This window comes from Delphinus delphis, chromosome 16 (assembly GCF_949987515.2).
Source record: "Delphinus delphis chromosome 16, mDelDel1.2, whole genome shotgun sequence".
NCBI lineage: Eukaryota > Metazoa > Chordata > Mammalia > Artiodactyla > Delphinidae > Delphinus > Delphinus delphis.
In genome coordinates this window covers 64,201,673-64,227,428 of record NC_082698.1, presented here as the reverse complement: position 1 = coordinate 64,227,428, position 25,756 = coordinate 64,201,673, and the positions used below count along the sequence as shown (strand labels likewise).

At 37.0% G+C, this 25,756-nt stretch overlaps 1 protein-coding gene across 1 annotated transcript in view; it reads right to left on the bottom strand.

Annotated features, from left to right (window-relative positions):
• The window catches only part of CTNNA3 (catenin alpha 3), a 1,614,209-nt gene that overhangs the window by 1,465,472 nt on the left and 122,981 nt on the right, over positions 1 to 25,756 (bottom strand). The window contains exon 4 of the mRNA XM_060034928.1: positions 17,862 to 18,028. Coding sequence (XP_059890911.1) covers positions 17,862 to 18,028 — 167 coding nt within the window. The remainder of the gene's footprint in view (positions 1 to 17,861; positions 18,029 to 25,756) is intronic.

The following is a 25,756-nucleotide window of genomic DNA, read 5'->3' as shown; positions in this document are numbered from 1 at the left end:
GCAGCAGGAAAAAATGCAGCCAGGGCTCTGGCAAGTAAAGTTTCCCTGGCACTCACCGCCAATGCCCTGGCTTCCTCTTGTAGTCAGATCAATACAATCAAATAATTCCACAGCTCCAGCAGCCTACTAATTCCCATAATGAAAGAATATTGAGTATCATTGCTCCAAAAGAATAGCCAGCTCAACAGTTGTCATTTTTCCTTATTTAATATTTTGTGCATTTGTACAAGGTACTAGATGTTACCTATAACATAAAAAAAATTCCATACTCACAGCATTATATATACAAAAGAGTATCCTATAAGTACCTGACTGAAGGCACTGAATCACCAAGTGTGATCTTAGTGTCCCTAAAATGTCAGAGTGAAATAGTGCCAAAAGATTCTGGAAACTAAAGCAGACGGAAGTAATGAGCAAAGACTAAATATTAATGCTCTATAAATATTAATGTTTAGAGTAAAAAGAAATTGTTTTAAGCATAAGAAATGGCTAATCCATCCTACTTAAATATGGCAAATACAGAGCAACCAAAATGAAGTAATATTGAGAAAAAAAATTATTTCATTTTCTGAAGTCAGTACATTGACTTTCATACATATTTTCCAAATGAACTTACCAGATGATAATATCACTCATGAAAAGGAAGTTTACAGCTAACGCTGAAAATTAAAGGACACATATATCTCAAATGATTTTTTACTGTAAGGAATGATAACCAAAGTTAAATTAAGAACATAGAACAAAATTGGGCTTGAAACCTAAACTAGAAGTAGTCCTGTGGAGTTGAAAGTACACTGGCCTTGAAGTCTGGGTTCAAGTCCTTGTTATGCCGTTTAATAATTTCATACCTTTGGACAAGTCACTACTACTCCAATTCTTGATTGTGTTACCTGTAAAATGGGAGAAATTGTCCTTGCCTGCCTGCTTTATAAGATTGTTGTGAAATCAGCTGAGGAAAAATGGAACACATTCATTCTACAAATCTTTAACATGGGCCTGGCAACATGCCAGCCATGAAAGAAATGGAGGAAAACAAAAGAGAAATAGCTCTTGCCCTAGAAAAGCAAATCATCTAGCTTTACAGATTACTGCTTTATAAATTTTAAAGTTCCATAAAATTGTAAGAGACCACTGTCATTAAACTCATGCCCATTCAGTAGTGAATGAGGACTGAACAAAAGAGTAATTCAATAATTATTTATTGAGCATCTCTGAGCAAGGGATTTTTGAGGGAAATAGATACACTTATTTAGATTTTTTTCTTCAATATTACTACAAAACTTATTTTTATTTATTTAATTAATTCTATTTTATTATGGCAGAATACTTAACATGAGATACATGCTTCTTGAATTTTTAAGTATAAAATACATTGTTCTTGTCTATAGGTACAATGTTCTATATGAGATCTCTAGTTTATTCACATAGTTTAACTGAAACTTTATGCCCACTAATTCCCCATTTGTGTGTTCTTGGCACCCTTGTTGAAGATCAGTGACTGTATACACATGGATTTACTTCTGGGCCCTCCATTCTGTTCCACTGATCTACATGCCTCTCTTTATGCCAGTACCATACTGTTTTGTTTACTGCAGCTTTGTAATATTTTTGAAATACAGTAGTGTGATGCCTCCAGCTTTGTTATTCTTTCTCAGAATTGAGTTGACTATTTGTGGTTTTTATGTGGTTCCGTATGAATTGTAGAGTTGTTTTTCAATTTCTGTTATAAAAATGTCACTGGGATTTTAATAGGAATTCCTTTGAATCTGTAGATCACTTTGGGTATGGATATTTTAACAATATTAAGTCTATCAATCCATGAACATGGGATGTCTTTCCATTTGGGTCTTCTTTAATTTCTTTCATCAATGTTGTATAGTTTTCAGTATTACAAATCTTTCACCTCCTTAGTTACATTTATTCCTAGGTATTTTATTCTTTTTGGTGCTACTGTAAATGGCATTGTTTTCCTAATATCCTCTTCAGATAGTTCATCATAAGTGTATAGAAATGCAACTGATTTCTATATCCTGATTATATATCCTACAACTTTACTGAATTTGTTTATTAGTTCTACCAGTTTTTTTGGTGGAGTCTTAAGGGTTTTTTTTGTATATAATATCATCTTATCTGAAACTAGTGACAGTTTTTCTTCCTCCTTTCCAATCTGGATGTCTTTTATTTCTCTTTATTGCCTAGTTGCTATGACTAGGACTTCCAATACAATGTTGAATAAAAGTGGTGAGAGTGGGCATCCTTGTCTTTTTCCTGATCTTAGAGGAAAAGTTTTCAGCTCTTCATCATCATGTATGATGTAAGTTGTGAGCTTGTCATATATGGACTTTATTATGTTGAGGTGCTTTCCTTCTATTCCTAGTTTGTTGAGAATTTTCAACGTAAGGTAGCTAGCTAGTGGGAAGCAGCCGCATGGCACAGGGATATCGGCTCGGTGCTTTGTGACCGCCTGGAGGGGTGGGATAGGGAGGGTGGGAGGGAGGGAGACACAAGAGGGAAGAGATATGGGAACATATGTATATGTATAACTGATTCACTTTGTTATAAAGCAGAAACTAACACACCATTGTAAAGCAATTATACCCCAATAAAGATGTTTAAAAAAAAAAATGATGTTGAATTTTTTTCAAACTTTTTTTCTGTATCTATTGAAATGATCATGTGATTTTTACCCTTTATTCTGTTCATGTGCTGTATCACATTGATTGATTTTCATATGTTAAACCATTCTTGTATACCAGGTAAAACCCACTCGGTCACAGTGTATCATCCTTTAATATGCTACTGAATTCAGTGTGTTAGTATTTTTTTGAATATTTTTGCATCTATATTCATTAGGGATATTAGCCTGTAATTTCTTTTCTTGTAGTATTCTTATCTGGCCTCATAAAATGAGTTTGAGAGTGTTCCCTCTGCTTCAGTCGTTTGGAAGAGTTTGAGAAGCACTGACATTAATTCTTCTTTAAATGTTCAGCAGAATTCACTAGTGAAGCCATCTGGTCCTGGGTTTTTCTTTGTTAGGAGGTTTTGATTATTTATTCAATCTCCCTTCTTGTTATAGGTCTGTTCAGACTTTCTATTCCTTCATGATTTAGTCTTGGTGGTAAGTTGTATGTTTCTAGGAATTTATACATTTCTTCTAGGTATTGTTCATTGGTGTATAATTATTCATAGTAGTTTTGTTTTGGTTTGTTTTGTTTTGCGGTACGCGGGCCTCTCACTGTTGTGGCCTCTCCCATTGCGGAGCACAGGCCCCGGACGCGCAGGCTCAGCGGCCATGGCTCACGGGCCTAGCCGCTCCGCGGCATGTGGGATCTTCCCGGACTGGGGCACGAACCCGTGCCCCCTGAACCGGCAGGCGGACTCTCAACCACTGTGCCACCAGGGAAGCCCCATAGCAGTTTTTATGATCATTCTTTATTTCTGTGGCCTCAGTTGTAATGTCCCATCTTTCATTTCTGATTTTATTTGAGTCTTCTCTCTTCTGTTCTTAGTCTAGCTAAGGTTTGTCTATTTTGTTTATCTTTTTAAAAAACCAACTCTTGGTTCTGTTGGGTTTTTTTCTCATTTTCCTAATTTCTATTTCATTTATTTCTGCTCTAATGTTTGTGATTTCCTTTCTTCTTCATTCTTCTAACTGAGCTTAGTTCTTCTTTTTTAGCTCTTTGAGGTATAAAGTTCTTGCTTGAGATCTTTCTTCTTTTTAACACACTATTGACTGGGGGATTCTTGCAGAAACGAACGCCTCTGGCTGGCAATTTGTTATGTAAGTGAATACTGAAACACCCACGTTTGAGTAAATATCAACAACTTATTTTGCACTTAATGTATTTCTCTGAAGCTTTGTACATGTCTTACTAAAGCATTCTAATATTTCATTAGAGTGTGATAGCCAGTATAGCAGGCACCTCTGTGCAGGGGAATAGAACATCTATTCCAAACATACCGTGTTTCACTGTGCTTTACCCTGGAAGAGCAGACTCTACACTTTCTGGCTGCACTTGTCTTTTTAGCCTTGTGGTTATTATTTCCTCTAGAATATGTTCTTTTATTTTACCTGATAGTCGACAAGGTGGATCTTTGCACAGGGCTCTTTTAGAAACACCACAAGAAGGACAAGGTGCAGGACTGCCACTACGTTCACCAGAATGGTCAGTTACCCATTCTCTAGGTATTGCTAACAAAAATTGCTTGTAAGTCATTTTATCCTGTGCATTTAGGCTACAATAAATTTTAAAGCACTGAATAAACCATTTTCGAGTTTTCTGGAGGATATTGAAGTTTTCCAGATATTGATCAGATCAATCAACTCCTTTCATATATTTATTATACTCTAATATACAAGTGGGCTTTAGTTATCTGATGGCCAGTCCTCCTGTCTTCCTTTCCTGTAGATGCTATGGGGAGAGGCATCATGAATAGTTGTCAGCATGCAGACTAGCCTCTTGCCTTTCCAGAGAAGAAGAATCATTTCTCCCTTCCATAAGAACGCCATTTCTCCCCTCTGTAGATTTTTCGATTTCTCCTTTAATTGGTTTGGTAGACCACAATTCTCTCTTATAGTTCCACAAACTCTGGCTTTATTTTTCAACAATATTTCAGATGTGGACACACTGTTGTAATAATTGTCTTGGTAAAGATGGTACCATGAACCAAGATAAGGTTGTACGACCAATAATAGTTTCTTGCAGTTTCTTTCCTTCACCCATGTAAATCTCAAGGTTGCATATATATCCAGTTTCACTTTTGCTAACCATCCTGACCAAAATTCCGTATTTTGTAAGTTTTCCAGGGTTAAAGGTTTTGAATCTGAGTTGTCCTCCCCACTTTATCATTGCCTCATCAAGTAATAGCTCTCATTTGGGTATATAGATCAATTGAAATTTTGGTAGAAATAATCCAAAAGAGGTTTAACTTTTGAAATTCTGTCTGCAGGAAGTGGAGTTTCTGAGTTATCATTAAAGTGAAGAAATGTCATTATTTGTTCAAACCTTCTTCCTGTCATAATCTTTGGAAAGATAGGTGTTTCAAGTAAGGGATCAGTCGACCAATATTCTTTCCAGTGTGACTTTCTTATTTGTCCCATCAAAATTATTAATCCAAGAAACTTCTTCATGTCACTATTGGTTACATCAGTCCATTTTAAAGCCTTATCATACTTTTTATATGATTTTTCATTCTGTTAGTAATACAAGTTTGTTTGAGAAGCGACCAACTCGAAAAAGTCATTACCAAAAATTAATTCTGTTATTTCACTAACACTTTGCGGGTTATTACATTCAACAGTTACACCTGACACACCTGTAAAGACTTCAAATTTTCATGAAATGTTGTCTTCAAGCCCCTCTTCTGTAGAAGCAAAGGAGCATTCTCTAGCACTGTGAGTTTCATTTTCACTTTCTGTATCAGAATCAGTCACTAAGGTTTTTCGTCTTTTTCTTGGTCTAATATTCAATTCACATCATCTGAATCAGAACTATATTCTGAAGAACTATAATCTTCAGAGACACTAGTATATATGTCACCTGGACAATCAGAGAAAGTATCTGCAAAAAATTCACCAAAAAATTCTTCTTCACTCAAAATTTCATGGAATCATTGTTTTAAATTTTACAGTAATAAACTTGCATTTATAATATATACAAGGTGGGAACAAAAACCTAACAGAGCAAAATGTGAATGATAATGACAATCATAAGTTGTATAATGAACCCCTGATCAATTTTAAGCTCTAACAACTTCGCATGGTGATGTTAATTGTATCACTCTCTAAAAACGTATTGATATGTCTCCGGTCAATAACGTTCAGGTAACGAAAGATGTATTAATAGGTCTCTGGTCAATAATGTGTTAATGTAGGGATTTATCTCTGTGAACTTCCTTCTTAACACTAGTTTTGCTGCATCCCATAAGTTCTGATATATTTTCATTTTCATTTGTTTCAAGGAATTTCCTAATTTCCTTTCTGATTCCAACTTTGACCTAATGGTTCAAAAGTGTGTCATATAATTTCCACATATTTGTAAATTTTCCAGTTTTCCTTCTCTGTCAATTTCTAGTTTCATTCCATTGTGGCAGAAAAGATCCTTGATATTATTTTAATCTTCTTAGATTTGTTAAGACTTGTTTTGTGACCTAACATGTTATCTATCCTGGAGAAAGAGCCGTGTGCATTTGAGAAGAATGTGCATTCTGCTACTGTTGGGTGAAATGTTCCATATATGTCTGTTAGATCCATTTGGTTTATATTATTGTTCAGGTCTTCTGTTTCCCTATTGATCTTCTGTCTAGATGTTCTATCCATTTTTCAAAGTGAGGTACTGAAGACTCCCACCTATTGTATTGCTATCTATTTCTCCCTTCAGTCTGTCAATGTTTGCTTAATACATTTAGGTTCTCTAATGTTGGATGCATATATATTTATAATTGTTTTATCTTCCTGGTGAATTTACACTTTCACCATTATATAATGTCCTTCTTTGTCCCTTTTGACAGTTTTTGACTTAAACTTCCTTTTGTCTAAATATAGCTCCTGATCCCTTTTGGTTACCATTTGCATGGAATATCTTTTTCCATCCCTTTACATGCAGCCTGTATGTATCCTTAAATCTAAAGTAAGTTTCTTTTGCACAGCATACAGTTGGGTCTTGTTTTTTTAATCCAGTCAGCCACTTTGTGTCCTTTGATTGAGTTTAATCCACTTACATTTAAAGTAATTATTGATAGAGAAGGATTTACTATTGCCACTTCATCAGTTGCTTTTGTTAATCTCTTAGTTCTTTTTTCTGTCTTTTCCTCTCTTGCTATCTTCCTTTATGTTTTGCTGGGTTTTTTATATTGATACACTTTGATTTCTTTGTGTGTGTGTGTGTGTGTGTGTGTGTGTGTGTGTGTAACTTCTACTGTATTTTTTGTGGTTACTTTGGGGTTTACATAAAATGTAACAGTCTGTTTTAAGCAGATAACAACTTAAGTTCAGTTGCATACAAAAACTGCACTTTTACTTCTCTCTCTCACACACACAACACACACACACTTTATGTTATTGTTCTCAAAATTTACATCTATTCATGTTGTATAATTTTACCATATTTTTTAGTCATAGCTATTTTAAATATTTTTTCTCTTAACTTTTATACTAGAATGAAAAGTGATTTACCTACCACCATTACAGTAATACAGTATTCTGTATTTGTCTATATATTTACCACTACCAGAGTTTCATACTTCCTTATGCTGTAGTGTTGCTATTTCAAATCTTTTCATTTCAACTTGAAGTACTCCCTTTAGCTATTCTTGTAGGCCAGGTCTAGTGGTGATGAACTCCATCAGCTTTTGTATGGTAAACTCTTTTTTTAGTTAAAAAAAAAAAAAAAAAAAAAAAAAAAAACACCTTCCCTGGCCTTGAGTAGTACCATGTTCACTATGATGTTCTCAAGCTCCACAGGCTGTGGTGCCAACAGGCCCACTGGGCTGAGCCACCAGCCAGGACTACACAAGGGAGCTGGGACCGGATGGCAATTGCCATGGCTCTATTTGGCTCACAGTGACCACACCATAGTTTCCCAAGCCTCCCTGGCTGATGCCGCCTGTCATGTACTCCCCCTCACCTCCCAGTACCACCCTGACAACCTTGGAAATTCTTTATTGATCCATTTTTGAAGATAAGTTTTGCTGGGTATAGTATTCTTAGATGGCAGTTTTTTTCTTTCAGCACTGCCTCTGGCCTGCAAAGTTTCTGCTGAAAAATCCACTGATAGCCTTATAGGGGTTGCCTTGTATGTGACAAGTTGATTTTCTCTTGTTTGTTGTTTTTCACTCCCTTTTTCTCTTTGACTTTTGACAATTTGATTACAGTAGTCTGCCCTTATTGCAGGGATACATTCCAAGACCCCCCAGGGATACCTGAAACTATGCATAGTACCAAACCACATACATACTGTTTTTTCTTATACTAACAGGCAGGTAGCATAAAAAGCATGGATACCCTAGACAAAGAGATGATTCATGTCCCAGACAGGACAGAGCAGGATGGCATGAGATTTCATCACACTACACAGAACAGCATACAATTTAAAACTTATGAATTGTTTATCTCTGGAATTTTCCATTTAATATTTTTGGACCACAGTTGACCATGGGTAACTGAAACCAAGGATAGCAAAACTACAGATAATGGCTACTACTGTATAATGCGTCCAGCACAGATTTCTTTGGGTACATGTTTTTCAGTATCTTTTGGGCTACTTAGATCTGGATTGCCATTTCTTTCCCCAGATTTAGGGCATTACCAGCCATTATTTATTTGAATAAGCTTCCTGGTCCTTTTTCTATCTCTCTTTTCTCCTGCTGATACTCCCATAATGTTTAATGGTATTCAATAAATCCTTTAGCTATCTTCACTCTTCATTTGTTTCTTTTTGCTCCTCTGACTAAACTATTTCCAGTGACCTATCTTCAAGTTCACTGATCCTTTCTTCTGCTTGATCTAGTCTGCTGTTGAATTTTTCAGTTCAATTGTTGTGTTCTTTAGCTCCATGATTTGTTTCGTACTTATTATATTTTTTACCTCTTTGTTGAAATTCTCACTTTGTTCATGCATTGTTCTCTTGGCCTCAGTGAGCATCTTTATGACTGTTATTTTGAATTCACTGTCAGGTAAATCATATAACTCTGTTTCATTAGGGTCAGTTTCTGGAGATTCATCTCATTCCTTTGTTTGGAACATCTTTGCCTGATTCTTCATTTTCCTTAGCTCTCTGTGTTGCTGTCTACATATTCGACAAAGCAGGCACCTTTCCTAGACTTTGTGGACTGGCTTTATGCAAGAGAAGACCTCCCACCAAACAGCTGGGCTTCTACCCACTCTCACTCCCTATGGAGAAACAGGCAGCTGCAGTTTTTGTCTACTTACTCTGTGCTGAGCCAGAGGGGGCAGGGAGCTGTGGTGTTTTACCAGTCTAAGCCACCCCCTCCATTTCTCCCTACCAGGTGGCTAGACTTTGATGGATCCATCAGAACTCCAAGACGGGCAAGATAAAGCCAGTTTTCTGGGGAGCCCCCTCAGAAAGGCTAGAGTGCTGGACTATGAACCAACCCCCAGGGGCAGGGACTCCAGTGAGAAGGTATCCCAAATATCCCTACTGAGGCAAGACTGAACACAAACCTGATTCATCATTCAGTGAGCATTCCACCAAACCACAAGGTCTCAAAGATTTGTGAACAAAGGTTTAAGTTCACCCTAGAAACCTTCCCCAGGTGACCTCATACAAACCAATTGCTTCTCCTAATGCTTACTTCTTGAGGCTTTCCAATCTTATTCGCTCCAAATGTATCTTTCAATGTCTAGTACCTCTCATACATGCCTCAAATCCAATATGTATAAAATCTATAAACTGCTTCTCCTCTATGTAAACAGCAAACCAATGTCCTCAAAGCCCAACTAGATTCCTCGAAGGTTGCTTGATGCTTCCCTTTCCTTCTGAACAGATTCCAATCACTTTCCAAATTGCAGACTGTTCCTCCGTCATTTTTATCATTCATTCCCCACCCCACACCATCATTTCACAACCAGATGACATCACCTCATCACTGGCATCTCTGCCTCCACTCTGGCCCCCTTGCCCACTGCTACCAGAATAATAGTCCTAAAATTCAAATCTTGTATCATTTCCCTGCTTAAAATCTTTAATAGTTCCCCCTTAGCTTTCAGACTAAAGTTCAAACTTTTTAATTTAGCACATAGGCCTGTCACAAGTAGGTCTATGCCTACCTCTGCAGCTTCAACTCTTGTTCATCCCACAAAATCATCCTTCATCCCAGCCGTTTAGAACTACTACTGGTCTTTAAGCATGTACTATTCCCTCCAGGTAAAATGCTCTCTGCCCGCACCACTTTCTTTGTCTAGTTAACTCACTCTCCAAACTTAGCCTTGCATTATTCATTCAAAACACTCCCTTGATATAACTGCCATCATGCCTCCACAATAATTCCAGGAGAACAGGACCATGGTAGTGTATTTTCTAAATCTGACTCTCTAGCACATATTATGGTGACTGGCACACAGTAAGCACACAAAAAATAACTGTCTGCTGAATGGACTAATTAATGAAACTCGAGCTACCTGGAATGATGCAAGTCCTTTTTAAAAGTTAAATTTTTTTACATGGCTTAAATTTCCTTTGTCTCTAAAGTTTTCAATATGAAATTCAGCACAAATCCAGCAATTTGTGTCCTATTTGTCTCCATTTCTTATTTCTCCTATTCCATCTAATACCAGTCCTGTGACTTGGTTTTTTCTTTAAACGTTAAAAGCTCTCTACATATTTTGCCAAGAATCTCCTGTAGAATATACTTGGCTTCTAACAGCAATTTAACTATATAGTAATTTCTCTCCTTATAAACTGCTGATATTTTTAAAAATAAGATTTAGAAACCCTTTTGCTGGTACATATCTGCATTTTAACAATAGAAGGTGGCATCAAAAAGTCTCAGTTACCGTTATTGTAATGTGTGATTTTCTGTCAATGTTATGAATATTCTTCATATTCAGAATTATTGTTCAGTATACAAATGCTTTATAGCATGCTTGTAGCAAATATTAAATATGTATTTGACATAAAAAGTTATTAAATAGAGGTGCCATTTCCTATAATGACATCGGTCTATTTTTTAATCCAAAGGGACAAATATTCCCATTTAAAAAAAATAAAACAGGCTATGGTATGATAACAGAAAAAGTCAGAGAAGTTAGTTCAACTCAGGAGTTAATTTATTTCCCTTCATTTTTAGGAATAAGGAGAATATTGCACTGCAGGAGTCGAAAAATGGGAGCAAGGTACCATAGTGGAAAAAGGTAGGACAAGGAAAGGAAGGAAGGTGAAAGAAAATTTGCACCAGTTCTTACAAGGTATTTTATATATTATATCATTTAATCTTCACAAGGCCCCTAAGTATTCAGAGTAAGTTTTATTATCCATATAGCTCAGAAGAAGAAACTAAGGTTCACAAATTTTTAATTTTCCCAAAGTCGCCCAGCTAATCAACAACAGAACCAGGATTCAGGCAAGGTCTCCCTGCTGCCAAAAGCCATCTTTGCTCTCCATCTTGCCCTGACCCCCAAAGAAAGCAAGAGATATGCAAGCCAACATTCTCTCAAAGAAAACTGACCCTTACAAAATTCATATGCCAATAAAATAGGATGTGGAATCTCGAGATGTATAAATAGTACAAAAAAGTTAAAAAAAACTTGAACAGTACCAGAGAGAAATTTTTAAATTTAAATTCCCATAGAAAATTATCAGCAGTGGTGGTAATAAAGCCAAACTGCCTTTCCAAGTTTCTACAATTAATTACATACTGAAATATCATCGCTTTTTTTCTCTGTCCTCTCTTACCTTTGATTTGGACTTAATTCCCCCCAGAAGAAAACATGTACTGCCTTAAGGAACTAGACACATTTAAAACTGCCAAGTCAGGAATCCTTGATATATTTAATTATATATTAACTCTGTATTGGCTGGCAGTACTTATCCTATGGAGAGTTACTCAGTGAATCATGTTTGCATGAGTTGGTGGTCTCAGTCTACATCTTCATAAATGTTTGATCATAACTGCATCTCTGGGACAGTCTCAGTGGAAAGAGGATAATTTAATAAAGATAAGGAATCAGGAAATATATAGGTACGGACTATCAATCAAAAGTAGAGTAATATCTCATTTACCCGACTTATAAAAGGAAATATACCTTAATAGGGATGAAGAATTTTGTTATTTAGAAAAAAATTATAATAAGGAAGAAAAGAGTAAGGCCACTTAAGAAAACATTGTGATAGCAGAGGAATTCTTTGACACTGTGCAATAAAGAATAAATACCAAAAAAATGTAGCAGGGATTTTTGTGAGTGTTATTGGGGGGAGAAAGCCCAAACTGAGCAGAAGCTTGCATAAAATAATAAGACTGGAGGAGAGGCAGGTCTTTGTCCATCATATTCAAAACTAGGAAAAGAAATAAAAAATTAGGCCACTGCTTTTGAAAGAAGAATGTGTGTCCAGAAGAAGAAATCTAGATCTTCAAAGTTGATGCCCTCCCCGCAAAAAACATAGATTATTTTACAATAGGATGGTGTGTATGTGAGAGAGAGAGAAAGAGACAGAGAGAAAAAGAGAGAGAGAGAGAGAGAGAGAGAGAGAGAGAGAGGGAGTTGACTACAGAGTTCTTAGGAAAGGAACAGTTTATATTGAGGAAAATACCTTCAGATGTAATTTAAGAGACATAGTGATATCTGAGGACACAAATGAGCAGAGGCCGAGTCAACGGTGTCTTGACAGAATATTTTACTCCTTAGGGGTGTGAGGGAAAACAAAGGAGAGTAGGTAGGGAGAAAGGAGGTAGAAGGACAATGAGATGAAGTTGCTTCAAACGATTTTGAAGATTTCTAATATACAAACTGAAACCACTTAGAATATATTGTTACACTACAGAACCCCCTCCCTTCCACCTTCCAAGTTTCTAATAGATTTGCCATATACATGAACATGCCTTGTGCAGGAGTATTTGTATGTATATGTGTGTGTTAAAAGGGAAAAGGGTCATCTTCCAAGTATGAATTAACATACTATAGAATAGCAGTAGAAAGACCATCCATAACCTAAAGTAATTCTGTGGAAGCAAGAGCTTGGAGCCAGAGATGACCCTGAGAATATGAGCCTAAGAAAATTTGCAGAAATCTTGGGAGAACATTGTACTTTACAGGACGTGGAATGAGGGTTCAAACCAATTATATCTAGATCTTAAGGGCAAGGAGATGCTAGCAGATGAGTGGTTTATAACCATAAGTAAGTAGGATGTGAGTAACTGAAAAATGAAAGTCAAAAAAAAAATAGAAAAGGAATAAAACCAAGCAAACAATGGTCACTTAGAGCTCTTATGGGGTTATTAAAAGTAAGTCATGCCAAACTAACGTCATTTCCCTTAAAATTGGGGCTACGAGACTGGTAAATCTGTGATGCCACAGATATAATACATCTTGATTTCAGAAAGGCCTTTGAGAAAGTACTAGAGAATAAAATAAAGAAACATGGTTTATTCATTCAAATGAAGTGAGTTTGAAGCTCATTTCAACGACTTTATTCAAAACATGTTAATATTTGATTGATGCTATCTAAAAGAAAGCTATAGCATTAAACAATTTTTAATGAATAAATTGTTAAAGAAATCTGAAAATGACACCAATTTGGGAGGGGAAAACAAATCAAACGTCAAAAAGATCTGGATGGGGCTTCCCTGGTGGAGCAGGGGTTGAGAGTCCGCCTGCCGATGCAGGGGACACGGGTTCGTGCCCCGGTCCAGGAAGATCCCACATGCCACGGAGCGGCTGGGCCCATGAGCCGTGGCCGCTGAGCCTGTGCATCCGGAGCCTGTGCTCCGCAGTGGGAGAGGCCACAACAGTGAGAGGCCCGTGTACAGCAAAAAAAAAAAAAAAAAAAGATCTGGATGGATATAACAAAAAGACAACTAAGAAGGTAAAATGCATTGAATATAAATATAACATCAACCTTTACATATAAAAAGATAAAACTAGTATCACAGGAGGAAGATCTAGATTAAAAGTAGTCTGAGTTCAGAGACTTGGAGGTTTTAATTGATCACAAAATCAGTAAGAACCAACAGCATGACAAGGCTATCATAATAGGTAAGATAATACTGGACATTAAATCAGGGAGGTAACTGTCCAAGTAAAATATGGAATGTTCACATGAAAGCATTTGTTTTTATTTCAAGATGTTTTGATTTCAACATTTTATGGCAGTTACCTATCTAGAATATGCATAGGAAAGGATTTACAGAGATGATTTGGGGGATTTTTGTTTCCTATATTAGCAAATTAGTAAGTCACAATTCAACCCTCTGCTGAAGAAAACTAACAAAATTTGATGAAATATAAAATACTTCATGTTAAAAACATCAAAAAGCTAACAAAACAGTGCGGAATTTCCTGATATAAGTTCCAGAAGAGGTAACATTTAGTATACAAAGATAGCCATTCACATGAGAAGACAAGACACCATGAGCATAATAAAATGACAGCAGCACAAGCAGACACCCAGGGAGTCCAGACACTGAAATTTTCAAACTTTAACCATAAAACAAATCTGCTTACAGTGTTAAAGTACATCAAAAAACTTAAAAGCTTTTGCACAGCAAAGGAAAATATAAGCAAGATGAAAAGACAACCCTCAGAATGGGAGAAAATATTTGCAAATGAAGCAACTGACATAGGATTAATCTCCAAAATTTACAAGCAGCTCATGCAGCTCAATAACAAAAAAAACAAACAACCCAATCCAAAAATGGACAGAATACCTAAATAGACATTTCTCCAAAGAAGATATACAGATTGCCAACAAACACAAGAAAGGATGCTCAACATCACTAATCATTAGAGAAATGCAAATCAAAACTACAATGAGATATCATCTCACACCAGTCAGAATGGCCATCATCAAAAAATCGAGAAACAATAAATGCTGGAGAGCATGTGGAGAAAAGGGAACCCTCTTGCATTGTTGGTAGGAATGTAAATTGATAGAGCCACTATGGAGAACAGTGTGGAGGTTCCTTAAAAAACTAAAAATAGAACTGCCATACAACCCAGCATTCCCACTACTGGGCATATACCCTGAGAAAACCATAATTCAAAAAGAGTCATGTACCACAATGTTCATTGCAGCTCTCTTCACAACAGCCAGGACATGGAAGCAACCTAAGTGTCCATCGACAGATGAATGGATAAAGAAGATGTGGCACACATATACAATGGAATATTACTCAGCCATAAAAAGAAATGAAACTGAGTTATTTGTAGTGAGGTGGATGGACCTAGAGACTGTCATACAGAGTGAAGTAAGTCAGAAAGAGAAAAACAAATACCGTATGCTAACATATATACATGGAATCTAAAAAACAAAGAAAAATGGTTCTGAAGAACCTAGGGGCAGGACAGGAATAAAGATGCAGACGTAGAGAATGGACTTGAGGACACGGGGAGGGGGAAGGGTAAGCTGGGACAAAGTGCGAGAGTGGCATGGACATATATATACACTACCAAATATAAAACAGATAGCTAGTGGGAAGCAGCCGCATAGCACAGGGAGATCAGCTCGGTGCTTTGTGACCACCTAGAGAGATGGGATAGGGAGGATGGGAGGGAGACGCAAGAGGGAAGAGATACGGGAACATATGTATATGTATAGCTGATTCACTTCATTATAAAGCAGAAACTAACACACCATTGTAAAGCAATTATACTCCAATAAAGATGTTAAAAAAAAAAGACTGAAACAAGATCATACAAGACATGGAAATTCTAGAGTATCCAGAGTAGTCTGAAACTGTCATATAAGGAACATTCAAAGGTCAAGAAATTTTTAGCTTAAATAAGATAAGACATATGTAAGTCCTAAGAGTAACCATCAGTTACTTGAAAACTGCATTTTCCTATTGCCTTGATTCTGTGTTTCTCCAGAAAGTAAACTAGAAGCAGTGAATGGAAATAGCAGGGATGCAGCTTTAAGCTCAGTTTGAGAAAAATGTCTTCAGCAATTAGAATTATCCAATATCTGCTTCACTGTCTCACAGAATTGAGATTGCTATCACAGAAAGTGATCACATATATTGTTAGACAGTTGTGTGTATCGCATATTGTAGGACAGTCTATCTACTTCAATAATATACTAGAGTAGAAGGGCACTGAAGTTTATCCACTACGATTTTTTCATTCTAAGTAGAAATTTAATAGAACCATAAACATTAAAAATATTCTAAGTCACAATATTCCAATGTATGGTCTGAGAATGTTCCAGGATTCATATATTATAGAAGAGTTCTGGGGTCAAGAAATTTGGGAAACTCTGGGTTAAGCAAAGTTAAACAACTTTCTTTGCTTCAATATTTCTCACCAACTTTAATGCTAATGTGCATCAAAAACATTCAAAGGGAATTTCAGTGTGCAGCACTGATCATAATAAAAACTTTTTTTCATGTTGCATATTTATAAGACAGGTTCTGCAGAATACTTTTAGGGGAATATTGGGCTAAATAATTCTAATCTTAATCTCCAAAAATATTTTTCAATTTGCCTTCATTCTATGTGAAACCTTGAAAGAATTGAGTTGAATAATACAATTCAAATATAAATTTTTATAAGGATGAAACAATAAAAAACTATCACAATTTACCACCTCCTAATTGATTATAAAGGCAGTAATTTTCACCTTACCAAAGCCTTTCATTCTGCCTATCCCAACAAATCTAGAGTTAAAACAGGAAATACTGAGTCATTGGAACTAGGAATTACCTGGCATTTAATCTTTCATGCTCACTTCTGGTTATAGCATTTATTAGTGTCTATATTCAAATATAAAAAATAAAGCTCAGAAATTTTCAGGGATTTGTTTAAGGTATCCAACAAACCAGTAGCCAAGTAACAAAAAACACTGTTCAAATATCTCACATACAAATCTATTGGTAGATAGTTGCTAGTGATGAAAACTAATCCCTTTCCTGAAAAGCTACTTAAACAACAGCTACAACAAAAAGGTGCCAAATTGCCTTTTTGCAGTAATAAAACTATCAAAAGAAAAGGAATCTGAAAGTATAAAGGAAAGGTCACTCTACTTTAGGGTTAAAACAAATATTAGTAAGTAAGAGAAAGATTAAAAAAGGTTTAGCTTAGCAATTAGAGAAAATGATTTTGACAAGAAGGTCAATCAGACAAGGCCATCATTTGCCTAATAACGTAGTGATACTACAGTCACCAAGCGCCTTTATGAAAATGCAGATGTATTAATGAACAGAAGAGCAAGGGTCCTATTTAAAGTAGGAGAAACAGCAGCGACTCCAAAGAGTTCTTTGCAACCTTTTCATCTAGACACTATTAATGACTTGGTCAAACTAAATAAATTAAGAAAGTGAAAAAGGCTGAAATAAAATTCTCCTTCTACTAAGCTTCTGCTAAATGGTTTTGTCTAACAAAATAAAGCAAGCAAGATATCTTGCTGCCTTTGTAGTCTCTCCTAGTTAAAATATGTTCTTTACTCTTACTAAATCCATTTATACATTTTCATAATGGATTACTACAGACAACACAGACTACCTGCAAACATGCACTGTTTATCTTAGATCAAGAGGAGCTGGCAGGGCTTCCCTGGTGGCGCAGTGGTTGAGAGTCTGCCTGCCAATGCGGGGGACACAGGTTCGTGCCCCGGTCCGGGAAGATCCCACATGCCGCGGAGCGGCTGGGCCCGTGAGCCATGGCCGCTGAGCCTGCGCGTCCGGAGCCTGTGCTCCACAACGGGAGAGGCCACAACAGTGAGAGGCCCGTGTACCGCAAAAAAAAAAAAAAAAAAAAAAAGAGGAGCTGGCAAAGTAGTTTTCATTTACAAACTAGCATAAGCTTCCACATGCCTTAAGCTTTTAAGTTTCTCGTTCTCAAATTATTTATATTTACATATTTGTTTTCTATATTATCTATATAATTGTTACTATATATATATTTATATAGGGCATAATCATTTAAACGGTCAAAAGCCTAGAACTTTCTCCTAGCCATTTCCTTATCAGTAAGTCATCTTCTGTTTTTCAGTCTCCCACTGGCTTTAAGACTAACTTCTGGCTTCATTCTTGTCAAGTATGCATTAGTTTCACAACCCAATCCAGTCATCTTCTGATGGGTGACATTAAGAAACGTGACTGAGGCCGGGATGCGCTCGGATTGATGCCAGGTTCAGAAAATGGAATTGTAAGTGAGAACAATGCCAAGGTAAACTAAGCCATCTTTTACTTACAGCTGACACATGCTGCAAGAGACACATGACATCAATCATATCTGCGAGGATAAGGAGTCTGGTAACTGCAGCCAACAAGGCACGGGCAGCTTGAACCACAGCCTCCCTTTTTGGGAGATAACAGGGATCATCTGCAAATCTCTCAGCTGATACTTTCAGAGCTTCACCTGAAACACATAATCCCAAATAAGTTATACTTTAATTTCACTTATGCCTGTTGCAGCATTTATCATCCAACCTAATTCCAAGTACATTCCATAACTAAGGATAATATTAAAATACTGTCACGACACTAGAACATCGTCTCTCAATAAACAATGCAGTTTCAAACTGACATTTGTTTTTGATAAATGCTCTGGAGTTTAAGAAGCGGGACACCATTTTCCCGCAAGAAAATTGTGCTCAATTGACTAGCAGCATCTAATAAAATTGCTGTCAACTTCTGCATTTACTGAATCTCATTTGCTATGAAAGGTTTCATTACTAAGACTTCAATCGGAAACAATCTTGTTTATAAAAATAAGGTAAATCTTCACTGAGTTACTTTTGAATTCAATGGATGCTAGAAAAGAGCTAGCCTTTAAGACAGTAAGACAGCAGATCTCTGGTAAAAGTTTAACATAGGCAGATTTATTCTAAACTGTCAATATAATGAACAAACTATACCCTAAACTTAGTCACAGAAATAATATTTCATAGTACTTGTTACAGAAATATGGTACTTGTTACATAATAGTACTTGTTACAGAAATATGTTACAGAAATATGTTTCATTTTTTTAAATGAAAAAATAAGGTTTTTTTATTTAAAATGTTTTATTATAAAAGTAACAGGTACTCATTTATTTTCCAAAGTTCACAGTTCAGAAAGGCATAAAATAACAAGAAAATGTCCCTCTTTACCCCCACTCCAGTAACATAATTGTTAAAGATTTACCACATCTACTATTTTTTAAATTTTTCAATTTAAACTTACTTTTATTATGAAAGCAATATGTGACTCATTACTTTTAAATAATTCACCAAACTAAAGAGTATAGAGTGCAATTTTTTTGACTCCATACTAATCCCAAAAACATCCATTAAGTTCTTGTATATCTATCCAGAATTTTTTTTATGAATGTATGCATTATGTGGGGGCTTATGTATACATGTACACTTATAAATTCATATTATGTTTTATTAGTATATTCACATATATTCATATATTTGAAAGATTTTATGTCAAGAGAAAACATTAAATAGGTATTATATGTTATAAAAGGAACATATAGAAGATACAGATTCTTTTCACAAACAGTATTATACTAAAAACTTTCAACAATCTGTTCTTTTCACTTATCAACTTATTTTCTTTTCACATTGGGATACAGATGACCACGAAGCAATAGAGCAAAGAACTTAGTGTGGGCAGAAGCCACTTAGCCTCTTTATGTTTCATTTTTCTCCACTGTAAATGGAGCTAATAATAATATCTACAATTTTTATGAAGATTAAATGAGAGCAGTAGTTGGAACTTAAAGACTTAATTAGCTGTTATTGTCATTCTTTTTAATGCTTTAATAAAGTTGCTTTTTATTGATATATTACAACTTATTTTACCAGGCCCCCCCTTTTTTTAGTAAGTTCTTTTTCCAGCTTTATTGAGAAATAATTGGCATCTATCACTGTATAAGTTTAAGGCATACAGCATGATGGTCTGATTTATACATATTGTGAAGTAATTATCACAGTAGGTTCAGCTAACATTCATCATCTCATACAGATACAATAAAAAGAAAAGAGAAGATTTGAGAAGATGGCGGCAGAGTGAAACGCGGAGATGACCTTCCTCCCCACAGATACATCAGAAATACATCTACACGTGGAGCAACTCCTACAGAACACGCACTGAATGCTGGCAGAAGACCTCTGACCTCCCGAAAAGCAAGAAACTCCCCACGTACCTGGGTAGGGCAAAAGAAAAAAGAATAAACAGAGACAAAAGAATAGGGACGGGACCTGCACCAGTGGGAGGGAGCTGTGAAGGAGGAAACGTTTCCACACACTAAGAAGTCCCTTCGCATGCGGAGACTGTGGGTGGCGGAGGGGGGAAGCTTCGGAGCCATGGAGGAGAGCGCAACAACAGGGGTGCGGAGGGCAAAGCGGGGAGATTCCCGCACAGAGTATCAGGGCCTACCGTTACTCAGCAGCCCGAGAGGCTTGTCTGCTCACCCACTGGGGCGGGCGGGGCTGGGAGCTGAGGCTCGGGCTTCGGTCGGAGCGCAGGCAGAGGACGGGGGTTGGCAGTGTGAACACAGCCTGAACGGGGCTAGTGCGTCACGTCTGGCCAGGAAGGAGTCCGGGAAAAAATCTCAAACTGCCGAAGAGGCAAGAGACTTTTTCTTCCCTCTTTGTTTCCTGGTGCGCGAGGAGAGGGGATTAACAGCGCCGCTTAAAGGAGATCCAGAGACAGGCACAAGCCGCGGCTATCAGCGCGGACCCAGAGACGGGCATGAGACACTAAGGCTGCCACTGCAACCACCAAACAATGCTGTGTACAAGCACAGGTCACACTCCACACCTCCCCTCCCAGGAGCCCGTGCAGCCCGCCACTGCCAGGATCCCGTGATCCAGGGACAACTTACCGGGGAGAACGCACAGCGCGCATCACGCTGGCGCAACGTCACACCGGCGTCTGCCGCCGCAGGCCCGCCCCGCACTCCATACCCCTCCCTCCACCCCCCACCCCCGCCCCCCGGCCTGAATGAGCCAGAGCCCGTGAATCAGCTGATCCTTTAACCCCGTCCTGTCTGAGCAACAAACGGACGCCCTCAGGCGACCTACACGCAGAGGCGGGACCAAATCCAAAGCTGAACCCTAGGAGCTGTGGTAACAAAGAAGAGAAAGGAAAATTTCTCCCAAAAGCCTCAGAAGCAGCGGATTAAAGCTCCACAAAACACTTGATGTACCCTGCATCTGTGGAATACCTGAATAGACAACGAATCATCCCAAATTGAGGAGGTGGACTTTGGGAGCAAGATATATTATTTTTTCCACTTTTCCTCTTTTTGTGAGTGTGTATATGTACGATTCTGTGTGAGATTTTGTCTGTATAGCTTTGCTTTCACCATTTGTCCTGGAGTTCTGTCCGTCTGGTTTTTTTTTCCTTTAAAAAATTTTTTTTCATAATTATTTTTTATTTCAATGACTTTATTTTATTTTATCTTACTTTATTTTATTTTATGCTCTTTCTTTCTATTTTTTCTGCCTTTTATTCTGAGCCATGTGGATGAAAGGCTCTTGGTGCTCCAGCCAGGAGTCTGTGCTGTGCCTCTAAGGTGGGAGTGCCAAGTTCAGGACACTGACACAAGAGACCTCCCAGCTCCACGTAATATCAAATGGCGAAAATCTCCCAGAGATCTCCATCTCAACACCAAGACCCAGCTTCACTCAACGACCAGCAAGCTACAGTGCTGGACACTCTATGCCAAACAACTATCAATACAGAAACACAGCCCCATCCATTAGCAGAGAGGTGCCTAAAATCATAATAAGGCCACAGACACCCCAAAATACACCACCAGACATGGACCTGCCCACCAGAAAGACAAGATCCAGCCTCATCCACCAGAACACAGGCACTAGGTCCCCTCCACGAGAAGCCTACAAAACCCACTGAACCAACCTTAGCCACTGGGGACAGACACCAAAAACAATGAGAACTATGAACCTGCAGATTGCAAAACGGAGACCCCAAATACAGTAAAATAAGCAAAATGAGAAGACAGAAAAACACACAGCACATGAAGGAGCAAGGTAAAAACGAACGAGACCTAACACATGAAGAGGAAATAGGCAGTCTAACTGAAAAAGAATTCAGAATAATGACACTAAAGATGATCCAAAATCTTGGAAATAGAATAAATACAAGAAACATTTAAAAAGGACCTAGAAGAACTAAAGAGGAAACAAGCAATGATGAACAACACAATAAATGAAATTAAAAATACTCTAGAATAGATCAGTAGCAGAATAACTGAGGCAGAAGAACAGATAGGTGACCTGGAAGATAAAATAGTGGAAATAACTACTGCAGAGCAGAATAAAGAAAAAAGAATGAAAAGAACTGAGGACAGTCTCAGAGACCTCTGGGACAACATTTAACGCACCAACATTCGAATTATAGGGTTCCCAAAAGAGGAAGAGAAAAAGAAAGGGACTGAGAAAATATTTGAAGAGATTATAGTTGAAAGCTTGCCTAACATGGGAAAGGAAATAGTTAATCAAGTCCAGGAAGCACAGAGAGTCCCATACAGGATAAATCCAAAGAGAAACATGCCAAGACACATATTAATCAAACTCTCAAAAATTAAATACAAATAAAACATATTAAAAGCAGCAAGGGGAAAACAACAAATAACACACAAGGGAATCCTCATAAGGTTAACAGCTGATCTTTCAGCAGAAACTCTGCAAGCCAGAAGGGAGTGGCAGTACATATTTAAAGTGATGAAGGAGAAAAACCTACAACCAAGATAACTCTACCCAGCAAGGATCTCATTCAGATTTTATGGAGCAATTAAAACCTTAACACACAAGCAAAAGCTGAGAGAGTTCAGCACCACCAAACCAGCTTTACAACAAATGCTAAAGGAACTTCTCTAGGCAAGAAACAAAAGAGAAGGAAAAGACCTACAATAACAAACCCAAAACAATTAAGAAAATGATAATAGGAACATACATATCGATAATTACCTTAAATGTAAATGGATTAAATGCTCCCACCAAAAGACACAGACTGGCTGAATGGATACAAAAACAAGACCCATATATATGCTGTCTACAAGAGACCCACTTCAGACCTAGGGACACATACAGACTGAAAGTGAGGGGATGGAAAAAGATATTCCATGCAAATGGAAATCAAAAGAAAGCTGGAGTAGCAATTCTCATATCAGAAAAAGTAGACTTTAAAATAAAGACTATTACAAGAGACAAAGAAGGACACTACATAATGATCAAGGGATCAATCCAAGAAGAATATATAACAATTGTAAATATTTATGCACCCAACATAGGAGCACCTCAATACATAAGGCAAATACTAACAGCCATAAAAGGGGAAATCGACAGTAACACAATCATAGTAGGGGACTTTAACACCCCACTTTCACCAATGGACAGATCATCCAAAATGAAAGTAAATAAGGAAACACAACCTTTAAATGATACATTAAACAAGATGGACTTAATTGATATTTATAGGACATTCCATCCAAAAACAACAAAATACACATTTTTCTCAAGTGCTTAAGGAATATTCCGCAGAATAGATTATATCTTGGGTCACAAATCAAGCCTTGGTAAATTTAAGAAAATTGAAATTATATCAAGTATCTTTTCTGACCGCAATGCTATGAGACTAGATATCAATTACAGGAAAAGATCTGTAAAAAATACAAACACATGGAGGCTAAACAATACACTACTTAATAACCAAGTGACCACTGAAGAAATCAAAGAGGAAATCAAAAAATACTTAGAAACAAATGACAATGGAGACACGACGACCCAAAACCTATGGGATGCAGCAAAAGCAGTTCTAAGTGGGAAGTTTATACCAATACAATCCTACCTTAAGAAACAGAAAACATCTCAAATAAAACACCTAACCTTGCACCTAAAGCAATTAGAGAAAGAAGAACAAAAAAACCCCAAAGTTAGCAGAAGGAAAGAAATCATAAAGATCAGATCAGAAATAAATGAAAAAGAAATGAAGGAAACGATAGCAAAGATCAATAACACTAAAAGCTGGTTCTTTGAGAAGATAAACAAACTTGATAAACCATTATCCAGACTCATCAAGCAAAAAACGGAGAAGACTCAAATTAATAGAATTAGAAATGAAAAAGGACAAGTAACAACTGACACTGCAGAAATACAAAGGATCATGAGAGATTACTACAAGTAACTCTATGCCAATAAGATGGACAACCTGGAAGAAATGGACAAATTCTTAGAAATGCACAACCTGCCGTGGCTGAACCAGGAAGAAATAGAAAATATGAACAGACCAATCAAAAGCACTGATATTGAAACTGTGATTTAAAATCTTCCAACAAACAAAAGCCCAGGACCAGATAGCTTTACAGGCGAATTCGATCAAACATTTAGAGAAGAGTTAACACCTTTCCTTCTCAAACTCTTCCAAAACAGAGCAGAGGGAGGAATACTCCCAAACTCATTCTACGAGGCCACCATCACCCTGATACCAAAACCGGACAAAGATGTCACAAAGAAAGAAAATTACAGGCCAATATCACTGATGAACATAGATGCAAATATTCTCAACAAAATACTAGCAAACAGAATCCAACAGCACATTAAAAGGATCATACACATGATCAAATGGGGTTTATTCCAGGAATGCAAGGATTCTTCAATATATGCAAATCAATCACCATTATACACCATATTAACAAATTGAAGGAGAAAAACCATATGATCATCTCAATAGATTCAGAGAAAGCTTTCGACAAAATTCACCACCCATTTATGATAAAAATCCTACAGAAAGTAGGCATAGACGGAACTTTCTTCAACATAATAAAGGCCATATATGAAAAACGCACACCCAACATTGTCCTCAATGGTGAAAAACTGAAACCATTTCCACTAAGATCAAGAACGAGACAAGGTTGCCCACTCTCACCACTATTATTCAACATAGTTTTGGAAGTTTTAGCCACAGCAATCAGAGAAGAAAAGGAAATAAAAGGAATCCAAATCGGAAAAGAAGAAGTAAAGCTGTCACTGTTTGCAGATGACATGATACTATACATAGAGAATCCTAAAGATGCTACCAGAAAACTACTAGAGCTAATCAATGAATTTGGTAAAGTAGCAGGATGCAAAATTAATGCACAGATATCTCTGGCACTCCTATACACTAATGATGAAAAATCTGAAAGTGAAATTAAGAAAACACTCCCATTTACCATTGCAACAAAAAGAATAAAATATCTAGGAATAAACCTACCTAAGGAGACAGAAGACCTGTATGCAGAAAGTTTTATAAGACACTGATGAAAGAAATTAAAGATGATACAAACAGATGGAGAGATATACCATGTTCTTGTATTGTAAGAATCCACATTGTGAAAATGACTATACTACCCAAAGCAATCTACAGATTCGATGCAACCCCTATCAAACTACCAAGGACATTTTTCACAGAGGTAGAACAAAAAATTTCACAATTTGTATGGAAACACAAAAGACCCCAAATAGCCAAAGCAATCTTGAGAACGAAAAATGGAGCTGGAGGAATCAGGCTCCCTGACTTCAAACTATACTACAAAACTACAGTAATCAAGACAGTATGGTACTGGAATAAAACCAAATATAGATCAATGGAACAGGATAGAAAGCCCAGAGATAAACCCATGCACATATGTACACCTTATCTTTGATAAAGGAGGCAAGAATATACAGTGGATAAACGACAGCCTCTTCAATAAGTGGTGCTGGGAAAACTGGACAGCTACATGTAAAAGTATGAAATTAGAACACTCCCTAACACCATACACAAAAATAAACTCAAAATGGATTAAAGACCTAAATGTAAGGCCAGAAACTATCAAACTCTTAGAGGAAAACATAGGCAGAACACTCTATGACATAAATCACAGCAAGATCCTTTTGACCCACCTCCTAGAGAAATGGAAATAAAAACAAAAATAAACAAATGGGACCTAATGAAACTTAAAAGCTTTTGCGCAGCAAAGGAAACCATAAACAAGACCAAAAGACAACCCTCAGAATGGGAGAAAGTATTTGCAAATGAAGCAACTGACATAGGATTAATCTCCAAAATTTACAAGCAGCTCATGCAGCTCAATAACAGAAAAACAA